Here is a 16,518-nt window from a genome sequence, read left to right as displayed (position 1 = left end):
CAGCAGGTCATGGCCACCATAGATTTTTATTGCATTTAAATCAGGAAAAACTTCCTGCCTCAGAAAACTTAAAGAATAAAAAGAACACTGAAAAACACAAGTTGCCCTTGACATTTCAACACTTCGCTTCTGGTAAGGAAACAGAGCGTTTTCACACCAACTCACTCTAGATACATACATTTAAATTGTTCTGGGCATTCCAGTGTTTTATTCCCTCAAAGGAAGACAGGCAAAGAACACACGGAAATAGCTGTCAAATGTAAAGGAATGACTTTGTTTTGGATGGAGTTTTACTCACTGCCTTTACTTCCACTGTAGATGCCTATTTCGGCTTTTGGCTAGCATGGTATCAGTTCTGGGCAGCTCCTCTGACATCAGTGCAAACACACAAAACAAAATAAATATAAAATTAATAGGGAAACCAAAGCAATTACAGCCCAACATGCACCCGCAAGTGCCCCAGAACTGCAGACAGAAGCCTTATGTATAAATGTCTATTTGTGAAAATCTCATGCAAGGCACCTCAACTCAATTGCAACAATCAATCAGTGCTTGTTCTGCAAAGTAGACTTCTGTTTGTTTTTTTTTTTTTTACTTACATATCTAATAAGCTCCTCTTTTGTCACTCAATGCGCATTTTCTACAGCTATTCTGAGCCAGATTTATCACTAAGCCATAGCAAGAAGCAGCAGATGAGTTTTACCATAACCTTCCAATGAAATAAGCGTGCCTAAATCAAGGTATTCCCCAAGTTAGACCCACAACTGTCAGACTCTACTTGAATTTCTCTGCAACCTGACATTCTAGTCTTTGTTTTAACCAAACAGCGCACGAGGTATCTGTGGCATTCTTGTCTGTGGCTTTCTAACTGTCTGGATTGCATGACATGAGTCTGTATACTTTAACATGACAAGGAAAAAAGAATCGGATACAGATACTGGAGACAGTCAGCTCAAAGCACCTACCACCCTGATGTCAGTGAGAAAACTTCCAGCATCTTCAGTGGAGCAGATGGGGTGTTTGGCTGTCGCCCTGCGTCACACCTCTGTCGACCTCCAACAGCAAAGCATGATGATGAGCGGTATGTCCATGTTACTGTGCATTTTTATCTTCCTTTGTGAAAAATATCAATCGGGCATACATCGTTCTTTTTTATGTTATAGATAGCACTATTTCAAGCCACTTACACTAAAAAAAAAAAATAGAGGGTGCCACACCAGAAACAGATCTCACTCTGGAGCTTAGCAGAGGCTTCTAAGCATCACATGGCCAATGTTAAGTTAACATCAGGCCAAGAGTAGAAAAAAGGAATTTGAAAGCCTCAAAGTCTAACACCCCACCACAACACTCACTGCAAAGTTTCAGTTAGTTTAAATCAGTTTAAGTGCACTGGTACTTCCCTCTACTGCATCTGAGCATCCACACTTTCTGCTCTGTCCTTTGCTTTAACATTAGCACAGCTATGACCACGGCAATTGTGTGATTGTTAGGATTAGCTTAAAACCAAATCATTTTCTTCATTCGATGGACTTCACGTATGCACACAGCACAGGGGAAGAAACAGGACTGAATGGAGGGCAGTCTGATTACTTTGAGCAACAGTGCACATTGAAACTCAGTTAATCATGAAAACCATATCCTCGGTTGCCTGGTGCGCAGAAATACGAGAACCTAATGGATTCAAGAAGTACACAGTTAAGATAACGTCTGTAAGCAGACGCAGGACCTTTCTGCTCTTTCCTACGTAACGGGTACTTAATCTGCTCGCTCTCACCCCCATCCTCGTATCAAACACTTTTTTCCTTTAAAAGATGCTGCAGCTGGTGACTACTGAAACCTGGAGCTAATAGCTTTCAAAACTACTGCTTCTACCACAGACTTGAAGGACCTGCGTAGCCACGTTTTCTTTTTTTCACCTTTATCAGTACACCACTAAACCATCACAGATAGCAGCCAAGAAAGTCTGACAAAACCCAGAAACGTAAGCAACTGGTACACACCACAGCGTGCTGCCCGCCGCCACCCAGGCCTCACTCTGACCTCTGTGGTCTTTAACATTAGCACAGATACGACTGTGGAAATTAAATATTTGCTCAGATTAGTTTTAAACCAAGTCATTTTCCTCACTCAGCAGACCACTTTTGTCGTCTAAAAGTACCTGGGGGAACCCACACCCCACTGCATGGACGGCTCTCTGGAAACTGCAGAGGCAAGCTTCTGCTCTCGATGCAGATCACTGAGCTCAGGGGAGAGGTCCCAGTCTCTTCTGACAGGGTCACACCAGCACCTCCCAGAATGGCTTAACTCATCCAGAAGGTCTATTAAGAAAGACTCACATGACAAAATCAGTTCTGTCATGACAAATGTCTTTTCAACCAGGCTGAAGACCTTGAAGATGCTTATCTGATGGAAAAAATGTTTTTTAATTTACATTATTTGGTAATGGTTTTGATTGTCCAGCTCCATTATTTCCAAGATATCAGCAGAAAAGAAATCATGTGAGAAGTACATCTTTTGTCCCTCCTCCAAAGATTTGACATGTATTCTTACCTTGTAGGTAGGTCTCCCCTCATTGTCACACTTAACTGCCAAAAAAGCGTGCAACGTAACAAAATTCATAAAGCACTGAGTTTGTGTTTCAGCAGACTTTAGGAAAATGGGCTGGGAGGAAAGAGCAGTTGTGGGGGAAAAGTCAGCTGAAGTACCTCTAATACTGTTTACCAGTACTAATGACTTGCTACATAATCATTGAAGTGATCTTACCATGCAGAATTTAAGGAGGTTATTTGCTGACTTACGCTTTCTTTAGAAAGTAATCGTTCCTCATGTTAATCAAGTCCGAGCTGTGCTTTTTGGCAGCAGTTCTCCCCAGACAAGCATTTTCATGTCCGTATTTATCTATACTAATTAGCTTACTAGCTTGAATAACTCTTATGAAACTTTTTTTTACCCCCCCCCAACTTCTTACATTCCAGTTTTGTGAAGGAAAGCAAACTAATTCCATGGTTTTTAAACTATGATTTCTTTAAACTATATGAATTCACATAAATCTGACAGAATGAGTACGGCAAATTCTTCCAATAGCTTCATAATGCTGTCCTTTACAGAAAAGGGAACAGGAATGTGACTGCGAGCCTTGAGCCGCCTCTGACAAGCAGAGGTTAAAATCCTCCCGTATAAAGGCAGAGGCCTTCCTTCTGTCAAAACTGCAAGAGGCTGCAAGCACTCGATCCGGTGGCTGCAAGTAATTTGGCATGGAAGTGAAATACGTCTTTAAGACCTACATGGATAAATACCAGTTATCCTGACACGGAACCCAGCCCTGGCAAGAGAAGAAGAGAGGCTGGGCAAAAGCTTAAACTCAAGACCTGAAAAACAACAAGCAATTACCTTAGAAACTAAACAAATTATAATCTTTTTCTACAAGTTCTGCACGAGCCCATTTCCTCCTGTATATTTGGAACAGCTTCCAAAATAATTTGAAGCGTCTTCCATTTCCTTCCCATTACTCCTAGGATTTGCTTACTATGGCAGCTGATTTTTCTTTCATCAAGTCGTGTTTCTGCACTTGCAAAGTATTTTGAATGCAACTTTTGTCATTAAACATTTTGCGAGTTTCAACCAATTCCAGTTAAACTTGAATTTCTAATCCTATGGCTTAGGAAGTATAAACTTCAGTAGAGCCAGAATGTGTTATAGTCTTAGGGAAAGCCGTTTTACTCCTTTCCTGTATATAAAATGGAGAGAGATCTCAACTACTGACAAGATTTCAGCTGTACTTGCAGAATGGCCGGATGAACATCCATCCCTTTAAAGCCAGTCAAAAGCTTAAAGCTTGAGATTTAACCTTGTTTAACAACCTACTAACATACGGTACTAAACAACTGTAGTTACTTACATGATATCGTAAGATGTCCAACGCACTTTAAAGGATGATTCCACACTGTCTTAACTAGTGAATACACTACAGTACACCTGAAGATGTTTTCTTGAATTAATTTATAAAGAACTGCCCCAAACATCATCTCAGGATGTAGCTGGACACCTGTTTCAAACTGACAGCACACAACATCACTGTCCCTACCAAACAGCTGTACAAACATCTCCTCCATATGCTGTACTGCTTCTGAAAAATACTACGTTACAGAGCAGCAGAAGCATTTTTCATCATCTTTCAGTTTCCTGTCTTGCCAAGCGGACTCAAACTACTCTAAATATACAACAGAAATGACAATTTTGTTCTTCATGCAAATTAATTTCTCCCTTAAAGTGAGAAAGGGGTAGAAGCTTAAATTGGCAGTCCCTAACAGACACACACACTGTTCTTAACTACAAAAAATAAAAAATTAAGAATGAAGGCTGACCGGGAGGGCTAAGTAGATGTTTAATTTCTTACCTGCTATTGCTGCAAGTATCAGATAAAAGTGGAGGGCATGATTTTAAATGTATCAGATAAATGACATTATCAACAGATCATCAATATTTTACCAAATTACTGCTTACTCTTTCCAGATATCTTTATAATCAAGTTCTCAGAAAAAAATTGCTTTGCACATCAAAATATTTTAGAACAAAAGCAGAAACTTCTGCTAAGATTTTCATGAGTTGCACAAAAAAATGCAACTCAAAACCCCTTATGCAAATATTTATCAGTCATCTGTTAGTGGCCTAAAACTCTGCTGTAACCGCTCGCGTGTATTTACAATGCAAACAACCAGTCTGCATATCCCACTACACCATTTACATAATTCTAGGTAAGCCTTAGGTGTTCAGTAGCGTAACTGCAACTCTGAGACAGAAGCGTTTTTCGCTGTTAACTGCACGTTTCTATCAGTGCTATAGAAAACTATAGAAAACTGTTTCCAAATTTCAGATAATGTGCTTTAAAAGACTGACCAGTTGCCATCACAATAGCTGCGCTCAACAGAAACCAAGTAACGTCAAGATTAAGCTCTAAAACGTAAGCAGAGGATGCATACAGTATTTTCTGAAGTAAAATATTCTAAAAATATCTTCAGAGCTTGTATTAACATACTCCAGGATATAGTTCTGCACTTTTCGCCATCAAAGAGCACAGGAAATTTTCCGCCAACCCTGTTCCTAAAACCTTCTATGCAAAATCAAAGTGAAACAAGGGAGAAAAAAAGTCAAATTAGTAGCATTTGAAAGATTCTCCAATTTTCTCATTAAGTCTCTTAAGAAGTTCCCCTTAAGAATTTCCCCTTTAAATTAGAGCATCCATAAAGCCTCAAGTAGTCCCATGAAGGATTACATTATGCTAATAGGCACTGCGATGCCTGAACGCAGCCCCAACAGCAGCACTTGAGATTTGAAGCTCCACTTCAAAGGAGAAGGGGTCCCAGTTAGGAGAGAAAAGCAATGTAATATACTTGTTTGCCTCTTAGTTACTTAGAAGTGATTAACCACCACATGTTGGTTTTCCTTTCCACTTATGTCAGCTTTTACGTAGTGTTCTGTAATAAAAATATGTTCTTGGTAGACTACTTCTCTTTATAATATCAGATATAAAGGACAGCATAGGAAACAGCAGGAGATTGAGTATCTCAGAATCACAGAATCATCTAGGCTGAAGGAGACCTCCAAGATCACCTAGTCCAACCTCTGACCTAACGCTAACAAGACCTATAGCTCTAGTGGTCCAAAGACACTGCTTATTTGTACATGGACATACCAAAACTATTTGGAAGTGTTTCAAATTGAAATACACTGCCCTACGCTCCTAGAATTGGACTAAAAGTGGCATTTTTAAAGTACAATTGGCATAATCACTGCACATATTTTTAAGAACAAAGAACCACAACAATCCATTACGCTTGAGTTGTCCAAAGACACTGCAACAAACTACCTTTGCTATACTGATATTTGGGTCTAAAAAGCCCTCCCTCCATGAATCCAAAGGGTGGAGGAAAACACAAGAAGGACTCCAGCAGCCCAAAATTAAACAAAAGGAGAGAAACTGTTTCCTCTTTTTGTAAGCAGGAAAGGAAGAGCTGTGCTTCCTATAAAGGAAACACAAATAGAAGAGAGAAGCATTGCAGCTATACAGGAATGAAGAACTCTTACTTTGTTCTGTGCTTCCTTCTTCCTTTTAAAGCCATTACACATGAATTATTTTAACTTGGAGAATCTAAGAATCTCACAGCCCAAATACTTTAGCTTGATGCCTTTTTTTTTTTCAGGATATTTGAAAGACGTTTTCCGTCTATGTATCAGAACATAGCTAGGAAAACAAAAAGTAATCCACAAAACTGGTTATAATCAGTCAGTCCATCTTTCCATAGAAAATGTTTACAGTTTTAATTTTTACATGTAATTGGTACCTGTAGTTTCATTTGCATCAAGCTAACCAGTTTCCTGATAAGAAGAGCTCTTCTGCTGGCTATACAACAGTCATCCAGTATTGGTCTGACTAGATAAAAATCATCTGTTCACCATAAAACATCTGACACTCATTTTAAGACTTCTCTACTACACTGGTGATTGGTTTTAGTGGTCTTGTGTGTGTGGCTTTTTTTAAAATAAAAAAGTTTTCAGGACCCCCAGGTCCCTTTGCTGCAGAGCTATCTCCCAGTTGGGTGCCCCCAGCTCATCCTGGTGCCTGGAGTCACTTCTCCCCAGGCGTGGGGCTCTGCACTTCATGGTGGCTTCATGGTGAACTTCATGAGATTGCTGCCAGCCCCCCTCTCCAGCCTGCTGAGGTCCCTCCAGATGGCAGTGAGGCCCTCTGGTGAATCAGCCACACACCCGTTTCATTGCCAGCCCTGCCTTCTCTGTAGCCATATAATTATGCAGTTGAATCAAGTGAAGTCCTTGAATAGATCCTTTTACTTGGCAGGGGTCTAATCTACAGCTACAGAAATTTTATCTTACTACATTTTTACCCTTTTTGCTAGCCATTATAATTATCTCAATATCATATTTAATAAAGTGTTCTCCATCCAAGGACTTCAAACTGTTCTTAACAATTAAGACAGCCTCACATCCCAGCAAGAAAGTGAACAAGCTCTTACACGGAGGGAAGCTAAAGCACAAAATCAGAGAAAACTTTACCAAGATTGGAAAAGAACAAGTATCTGTGACACAGCCAACTACAGACTTCCTGGCTCCCAGTCTCAACCGTTAAATTCCTTCCTGTACATGCACACACACACTCAAACTCCAGTAAATAGACTAAAAATGCTCCAGAAATCATCACTAACCCATGAAAATGAATAGATAAATAACAATGAACACTTAGGGCAAGCAAAATACTATCCTGCCAGAGTTAGTAATGTTACTATGTTACTGATATTGCCCTTGCTTTTTCCTCTAAAATAAGTCAGAACATTTGTTCCTAGCATCAGTGCAATTCACAGGTTCAAAATTCATTTCACTGCTGACTGTGATTTATGCATGACTCCAGCACTGAAGACTTGAATAGAGGAACATGCAACACTGGTCAGAAGAACCCCAGAAGTTTGGAAAGCCTTCAAATATTTGTTTTACTTCAGTGAAACATTTCTTTGCCACTCAACTTGGACTTCTGAATTTAAGGGGTCCTTATGCAGTACTAGCAACAGAGGGTAGGTCCTAACTCATTCTTGTCTCTACTTTGGGAAAGCAGACAGATTTAAATACACATCTCCCTTCAGTGGCAGCATCATTTCCTTTGGGGGAAAAAAGGCCTTAAGCACACAGGACCCTCCCTGCAGCTGTTTCCTCCTGCCTACCCCCACCTGCCCATGTCAAAGGGAAGCTTGCCGGCAGCAAAGGTTGGTAAGGAAGGTCATTACTATGTGAATTCTTCCTCCATAATAACTGATGTACTTTTTTTTCCCCCTCCCAGTGCTGGAGCTTGCTTTAGGGTTTTCCAAATCTGACAGCATGGAGTACAACAGCTTGAAACTTGAGAGCACGCGATGAGTTTTCCTCCCAGCCAGCACTGGCTCTCAGCCAGACGAAGGCTCCTGCAGACACCAATGCAGGCTGTCCTAGCGGAGGTTCTTCCACACAGAGAAGCGTATGAGCAGGCTGGAATGCAAATTCAAACAGTATTTGATAACCATCATTCATGTTTAGTTTCAGGAAAGGGGTATGCAGTCCCCTTCTGCCATACAAATTCTGACAATAAAGAGAAAATGAGTCAGACTGCCTGCTCAGTCACATACCCACTCACTGCAACATGATACGAAGTCAAAACCTGTCAACTTGGGCTTTTCAGGTTTTCTTCTGCAGATGGAGAAGCCCTGCAGCTGAATGCTATTTTTGGAAGAATAGCAGTATCACTTATTTCTTCAGTTAGTGTGAGGGGCTCATACTGCTCTGGCAAAGCAACCAAATAGGTACAAGGGGAAGTCCCAAGATTACCCAAGGACAGCAGAAGCACGTACCTGATTCCCTAAAATACAGCTCTGAGAAGTTCCCATGTTCATGATAGAAGCACAAGCATGGTCACCAGGCAGGGGCTCTGACCGATAAACTGCAGGCTGAAGATGTACCTTCACAATTGCTCCAAAATATATTTAATGTGGCAAAATTTACAGCGCCTCTGGTTAGGCATCCCCAGCCTCTCTCTTCGTACCCACATTTCAGCTCAAATGGAAGATTAAGAAGTGATGAATGAAGAAAGAGACTTATTCACTTCCATTTGTTTCTACCTCTAAAGATGAGTTTTCACTTGAGATCGATGTATTACGTCAAATTCCTGTACTATAGTAACTGAAACTGCCCCACAGCTTTTCCTGAGGGGAAAAAAAAGACAAGTCAGAGTAGAAAAACTGAGTATAGAGCTGCTATCGCCTGATGCAGGACACACTGGAAAAAAAACAAAACCACCTTTTATTCACACAAGGCTGCTGGGAATGGAAACAACATTCAACCATGTGTTACAACTGCTTTTGTGAGGGAAAGCCAGGAAAGGTAACTTTATGTCAAACTGTGAATTGAGTTAGACACACAGGAGACTCTGCCAGGCTCACCTTTTCATTTCTTGCCAACTTGGAAGTGGAAAACATAACTGTAAAACAAGATATGAATTTCAAAAGTGTTTTAAAAATACATTTCTAGTGGTTCTGGCCTACTGAAACTGCTTGACTTCACCTCCAAATCAAGGTGAAGGGGTTTCACTGAAGCTAACCTGAAACAAAATACACAAGACTCATTTTAGCACTGTTCTGAATTTTGTTTGAGGTACTTTGCATTAAGAAACTAAGCCAAAACCCTGTGGAGGGTATTATTTTCTCTCCTTTACAACAGACTAGACAATTTCTGCCTAGCAGAGCCTTGCTTATGTGCAGCTGATTAAAATCTCGTTCAAAAGAGCCATGCCACCCAGCCAGATATGAAGAGGTTTGTTTTTCAAAGACTTTGAAATATACTGGTTTTGATGCCAGAAGTCAGAGAGTCTCTCCAAGCTGATGTTAAATAAATGAGTCTGTCTAAACTGAGATTTATCTCTTATCTGCCCCTAAAGGCAGTAAGAGCTGCTTTTTTAAAAAAATTACTTAGTTACAACATGTTTTCATTTCATTACTCAGCGACTAACGTGAGTATTTTGTGCATGCGTGATAACTGGCCCCATTAATTTATCAAAACCCACTGAATAGTGCGGTATTTATTTTGGTAAAGCGTATTAGTCCTATGCTTAGGTACTGGAGAAAATGCTTTTTCCACACAAAAAAAAGTTTGAAATCTACTCCGTAAAAAGTGCTATCTGTGCTTATTTGAAATAAGTGAGATATATTTCCTAACACAGATTTAAAGTCTCTCCTCCCACTGCAGCATATCTCAGCTGTGGGAATGTCCCGGAGCAACCCCCAGGGCATCACCCCGTGCCTCTCCCTCTGAGTAAATCATGAGGTGAAATTATTTAATTGCCTACTGGTGTTACTCTGTCTCTCATGAAGAATGTACTGGTGTATTGAGGGAAATCTAGACAGGGCTACTCAGCTGATTTTTGGTGGTTAACACACAGTCTCTTACAAGGAAAGACACCCTTCCAAAAACGTAAGCTTAGTTCAATTCTACATAAAATAGGAAACCCCACTGTTAGTACCACCTCTGACAAGAAAAGAAACTAACTTTGAGGCGTGAGAGCTGTTCTGACGCAGAGAAGCCTCCTCACAACCAAAAAGACGACTTTGCAGGCAGACGTCCCAGCTTCCACACAGCGCGCAGAGCACCCCTGGGCGGGCGCAGGAGGAGCTAGGGACCCGGCAGCAGCGCTGAGAGACGCGGGGCGGGCGAGCAGCCCCAAGCAAAACCCTTCCCCGACGAGGCTGGCCTCTCCTCCCCGTGATGTGACGCTACAAAGGGGGCCAGCTCTCCCTGCCCTCCACACCCGGAGGCTGGGCCAGGCGGGGCAAGGAGAGGCCGGGCGCTGAGGCGAGGCAAGAGCCGCCCAAGCACCCAAGTGCTGCTGCCGTCCTGCTCTCGCTTGCCGCCCGTGGTGCAGTGAGCCCTCAGCCAAGCTGAGAAGCTCCTTCCACAGAAAGAAGGCTGTGAAAGGGGAGATATGGCAGCGCCTAGGCTTCACCGAGCCCGGGAAGTTGCCCTCTGAAGCCTATGTTGTTGCTGGTTACTTCAGTTTAGAAGAACGAGGCTGGGACGACAGGAGCTGCAACAGGATGAGAGAGAAAGTCCTTCATCAGATGGAGCAGGGGGAAGAAGGGAGCTAACAGCAAGCCTGGGGACAGCCACCTCTGCTGCAAATACGAGATTTTATGTTGAAAAGCTGGCTGATTACAATATCTCTGGGAAGAGAAGAGCGATGTCCCGGGGGTTACTGCAGGAGATGCGCCCCGCCATGCTCACACTGCTTCGCTGAAGCTCTGAGGAGAAACCGAAGCTCAGAGCACCCCGTCACACATCTACAACCTCTCGCTTGAGGTTTGAAAAGTTGCAATAAAAATAGCAGAGAAAGCTTCGAACCACAGGAAGCCAGGCTTGTATTTTAAATATACCATTATAATGGTAAGCTCTAACTGTTCCACTGAGGACTCCTTTAAATATACTTTATACGGATGTATCTTTAGCATGGTATTTGTTCTTGGCCTCATAGCAAACTGCGTTGCTATCTACATTTTCACTTTTACATTAAAAGTGCGAAATGAGACCACCACGTACATGCTTAATTTAGCAATATCTGATCTGCTTTTTGTGTTTACATTGCCCTTCAGGATTTATTACTTTACGGAAAGAAACTGGCCCTTTGGAGACATTCTTTGCAAGATTTCTGTCACACTCTTTTATACAAACATGTACGGGAGCATTTTGTTTTTGACCTGCATAAGTGTAGATCGCTTTCTAGCTATAGTTTACCCATTTCAATCAAAGACCCTTCGAACCAAAAGAAATGCGAAAATAGTCTGTGCCGCAGTGTGGATAACCGTGTTAGCAGGGAGCACACCAGCAAGCTTCTTTCAGTCTACAAACCTCCGGAACAACACCGAACAAAGAACATGCTTTGAAAATTTTCCGGAGGCCACCTGGAAAACCTACCTATCCAGGATTGTCATCTTCATTGAAATAGTGGGATTTTTCATTCCACTCATCGTGAATGTGACCTGTTCTACTATGGTCCTACGAACGCTGAACAAACCCCTTACGTTGAGTCGGAATAAATTAAGCAAGAAAAAGGTACTCAAAATGATTTTTGTCCACTTGGTGATATTCTGCTCTTGTTTTGTGCCTTATAACATTACCTTAATTCTGTACTCTCTCATGAGAACGCAGACATGGATTAATTGTTCGGTGGTAACCGCGGTCAGGACCATGTACCCTGTCACCCTGTGCATCGCCGTCTCAAACTGTTGTTTTGACCCGATAGTGTATTATTTCACTTCGGATACAATTCAAAATTCGATAAAAAATAACAGGCTCACTAGAACACGTGATACCAGGTTCTCTGAGATGCCAGTTACAGAAAGCTTTATTCAACACAGCCTTCAGACCATAAAAATGAAAATATTTGACAGTGACTCTCCAAAATAAACTGCATTAAGAGACTGCTGGGACTAAACTGGAATTAGAAGCCTGCACATTTCTTCAGCTGTGAAAATATGTTCTGATCTGTAAACGTTACTCCTCCTTTATATCAGAAAAGTTTATGATATGACTAAGTATTAAGCATAATAGTACATAGAGAAAATACTTTAAAAATTTACATCAGACATCTGTTTTTACTGTAATTGTGTTAAAAACAAACTTCTGTTTTCAGCCTATGCTACCAAAGTCCAAAGACTAGTTTGTCAAGTCAAAAAAACAAATAAGAAACTAGGTCTCTTCCAAAATTAACCTAACCGCTTGTTTTAAATAATTATATCGGTTTCCAAGCTACTGAGGACAGGGGGGTGAAGCTAGTTGGTTTACAACACAGAATCCACTTACCGATCATATTGGTCAAGTAATTACAGCTAGCATGCCTGCCTTCAAATTTCCTCTTCCCACTCCCTCAGCTCCTAACCTCCTTTATTTCTCCCAGTAACTTCCTTCATCGTAAAAGGCTTCGATCACTGTGCTAACAATATCTTCATTTCTCTGTACCTGCCCTTCCCCAGTTAACCATCTTCCATAAGTAATAAATTACCTGTCTGCTGCCTATTCCCCCAAAACCAACAGATTTGTTATCTCCCCTTCCACTAACATCCCCTTTTCCTCCCCAGCTCCAAACTATGCTTTCTCCCAGATTATCTAAACAATTCATGCGCTTGCTTTAACCTCAAAAACAATTATTCTCAACACAATCAGCTTTAAAGACTGATGTTTCTGTTTCAGATCTGGAAAAAAAAGACTACTGTTTCTCCACTTATCTGATAGAATATATTCCTTCTCCACAAGCCTTACCTCCATAAAGAAATTAAATCTTTGAGTAGTTTGGGGCATCTGGAAACAACTCAGAAAAACTGGTTTTTCTTCTCACCTCTGTCTCAGATGTCTGTGTAATTACAACAAAAATAACCTCTGATGACTGAAGGTGGTGCTTTAAATTACAGTACCACTTTATTAAACTCTTTTCTGAGAAGTTCTCCAACTCGACACAAACTTTAAGCAAAATAACATCCTCCAAGTAAGGTAACTCAATCCCGAAATACCACTTTGCTATTAAAAAGACACGACCCTTGATGACTAGAAATGAGTATGCACATTAACCAAAATATTTCTTTCAGGAAACCATTTGGTGTCCCATAAAGAAATTCAAGACACAGTAGTGTTCAGAATGAGCCTTCCTCTCAAGCTTAGTGCCCAAGAAATATTTTGGCTTTTTAACATTAGCATTTAAAATTTCTAATGTTGTTTTCTTGTGAACTTGATAAAAATAAAGTTAGCTGAGGCTATGTGCTGGCAAAATTGAGACACTGTAAAGTCAAGGCCAATGTAAAAGGAGTTTATGTACATTACTGTTACAAACAGGAATATAAATACAAAAGAGTTTTAAGTGTCTTGCTATGTTTGTTTCTCAGTTACTAGAGCACTGTACATTTTCCTCAAAGTTAATTTAACACTAAAATTAAATAAATATTTAAAAGGTAGAAGAAAGTAGCAAGTGTTGGTTTTTCCTCCCCAAGGACAATGGAGTGAAGAACTGAATTAAAATGAAGTTATATTTTAGATTTATGGCAGCCAGCTGCACCACAGATACAGTACTCTGAGGCACTTTTACTTCAGGGCACTATATGGAAGAATGGCTCAATGTTGGAGCTATCAGAGTATATGATGTATTATCTCATCAAGTTTACTTCTTTTGCAATACTTGTGCTTAACTGTTACAAGTCAGCTTTACATTGGATACTACTAGAAGACCTGAGTTACTCAGACTACCAGAAACTGATAAATTTAAAATGCTACTAGATTAGAAATTCATTCTCTGTACGACTGGTGAAAGGGAAATTGAAACAATATAAGCTAAACTACACAGACAGGTAGACATTTAAGTCTATGCTAATATCTGAAAACAGGCAATGCTCTGAGCTGGGAGTCCTACACTCTCCTGATTCGTATTTGACTTCAGAAAAATGCATGAGAAGAACTACCGAGTAGAAATCCAGTATGATTCCTATACAATAAATCGCTGAGAAATCCAAAGTTCAGAAGTCAGATACACATCTCTGTTTGGAAGAGCCTGTGTAGTATTTGGAACGGTAAAAAAGAGCTTTTTGTTATCAGTAGTTGTAGCCAGTTATATGCTTCACATACACACTTCTGATGATAAACTTCAGGGCTTCATTTCTTAATTGTTCTGAGAGGAGACGCTGCATTTCAACAACCGTATGGAAGCATCTACCATCAGTGGCAGGGATGACTGCCCAGGCACCAGCACCAACACCACAAGCACACAGCAAGAAGTATGATGAGAAGTTGAATTTTATACAGAACTGGTTTGTTTTGAGGGTGAATGGCATTCAGTCATCTCCTTCCTGATCCCCTCCAAAGGCTTTAAAGCTCCTGGGCTCCGTGTCTAGACTACGGCTCGCGCCACGCGTGGCAGTGACAGCCTGTCCAGTAGCATCCCTGCACTGCAGCCACGAGCACCGCTGGAGCCTCACCCTGGTAGAGGGAAGCTGCTCCTGCTGAGACTACAAAACTACCCCCAAAAAAATCACTGGACTTAAAAGCAGAACAAGATGATGAAAGTAATGTGTTTGGGTGCTGCCCTTTGAACCAGACTTTGCAATTAGTTCAGAAAGCCTAGGGAAGCATGAAGAATGGTTTTTTCTGCCTCGCACTCGCTCTCCAGGGCAGCAGCTTCTGCTTTTTGCCCTAGCACAGCAGCTTTCCCACCAGCTAACTGCCTGCTACCCCAAAACTGTGGGAAAAGGCTTTGAGTTTTTAGTTACCGAACATACTTCACTCATGCCACAGGAAAAGAAAGAGACAGAAGAGGAACATCTGCAATTCAGAGAATCTGTTACTTGAGAAATTCCTGATCTGAGCAGCTCAGAGGAGGGGAAGCAAACCTGTACCTCCCAGAAAAAGCTGATATAAAACCAAACTACAAGCTCATCAGGTTTTCTCCTCCTTTAACAGCTCTACAAGGAGATTAACCTGGAGAGCCATGGATGAAGCATGAAGCAACACTTCCATTCTCCTGAACAGCTGCACTCCTTCAATCTAATCCTGCTTTTGATACCAACTCTGCTGTCTCTCCAGCAACAGCTAATGCCAAAATTTACACCTAGATGAGGAGTTAAGCTAAGTCATGCCTGGACATCTTCAATAAAAATGTCTTAGTGTCAGAGCTGCTGAGCATCTGACAATACACTGCATCCAATACCTGCTGCTAAAAGGGCATTATTTTTTTACTCATATGGCTACCCAGAAGTTTAGGAGTTCATTTTTCTAGGATTGTAACTTGTAGATTTGTTCTTTGTATTCTAGTTACTCCACTGAAAGAGTGCAGATACTACCTGCTTACCAGGAAAATAAAAGCAGTGAAAATTTAGTTAACTCCAAGTCTTTGTGGATCAAAAGCAAAGCAGCCAGAAGCTGCTAACTAGATAATACAGCACCTGCTCCAAAAGACAAGGAAAAGGAAAAAAAAGCTATCAAAAATCTCTGAATTACCTCAACTTATTACTCCAAAAAAGAAAACAAAACGTTTCTCATTTGAAACTTTATGTTCAGCTTGAAATCTGAATTTCTGGCTTTCTGAGGAACAGAGTAAGCATTTGTCTCCTTTGGTATACACATCTTTGATGTTCAAAGAAATGTAGGACCAATACCTAGTCAGATTTCTCTATATTTTTCATTTAGAAGTGCTTAAAGATTCCTCAGGGAAGCGAGAAATCCTTACCTGGAATCAACATCCAACCTTTTATTTCTTAAGTAACTTCAGCCATAGAAATGCAGCTGGAAAGAGAGCTCGTTAGAGCAACCAGAAGATAGGAATGGCTGTACTGGGTCAAAGCCCAGACATGCACCTCCTCTACAATCACGCTCCTCCAACAGTGACCAAAGCTGGGTGTCTGGGGAAGAAGATAACAGCGGGAGGGGCATGCACAGCTTCCCCTCTTCATCACTTGCATCTCAGACTTTCTAGGTCAGATGTGCTTGTGTGTTCAGTAACACGAACATTTTTCTTCTATCAGCTTGTCCTGCCTCCCTTTGAACTCGTGTCAGCTTTTAACATCCACAAGACTGCAGCAAAACGTTCGCCTTGTGTGTATGTGGTAGGAAACAAACCAAACACCCTTGTTTCAAATCCACTGGCTTCATTATTGCCTCCTTTGGAAGAGGCAAGGAGCATTTGACTTCCATAGCACCCTTCTGTATCACTCCTCTTCCATTAGTCCTCTGTCATCTCTAGCAAGTGACAAGCAGTTTTCATTCGCAACTTCAACCAGCATCATAGCCAAAAATAAGATCTTCAGAATTACATAAAAACTTCTGTAAAGTCACAGTGAAGGCAGTGAGGGCCACTTCGAGACTGGTCACTTAAAAATCCCACTGGAGCATGATAAATCCTGGCTTTATGCATTCTTCCACATTCGTTTTCAGGAGTTATAGCAGTGAAAAGCAATT

General features: G+C 41.1%; 2 protein-coding genes across 2 annotated transcripts in view; one reads left to right on the top strand and one right to left on the bottom strand.

Annotated features, from left to right (window-relative positions):
- Positions 1-16,518, bottom strand: part of RB1 (RB transcriptional corepressor 1) — an 81,739-nt gene that overhangs the window by 25,161 nt on the left and 40,060 nt on the right. The gene's annotated exons all lie outside the window — the stretch shown is intronic.
- Positions 10,309-13,529, top strand: LPAR6 (lysophosphatidic acid receptor 6). The gene is given in 2 exon segments (XM_035323213.1): positions 10,309-11,845; positions 11,848-13,529. Coding segments are annotated over 2 exon segments (903 nt in total). The 5' UTR covers positions 10,309-10,968; the 3' UTR covers positions 11,874-13,529.

The sequence above is a fragment of the Oxyura jamaicensis genome, chromosome 1 (assembly GCF_011077185.1).
Source record: "Oxyura jamaicensis isolate SHBP4307 breed ruddy duck chromosome 1, BPBGC_Ojam_1.0, whole genome shotgun sequence".
Classification (NCBI taxonomy): domain Eukaryota; kingdom Metazoa; phylum Chordata; class Aves; order Anseriformes; family Anatidae; genus Oxyura; species Oxyura jamaicensis.
Note: the sequence above shows the minus strand (reverse complement) of the source record. Positions and strands in the feature narration are given on the sequence as shown.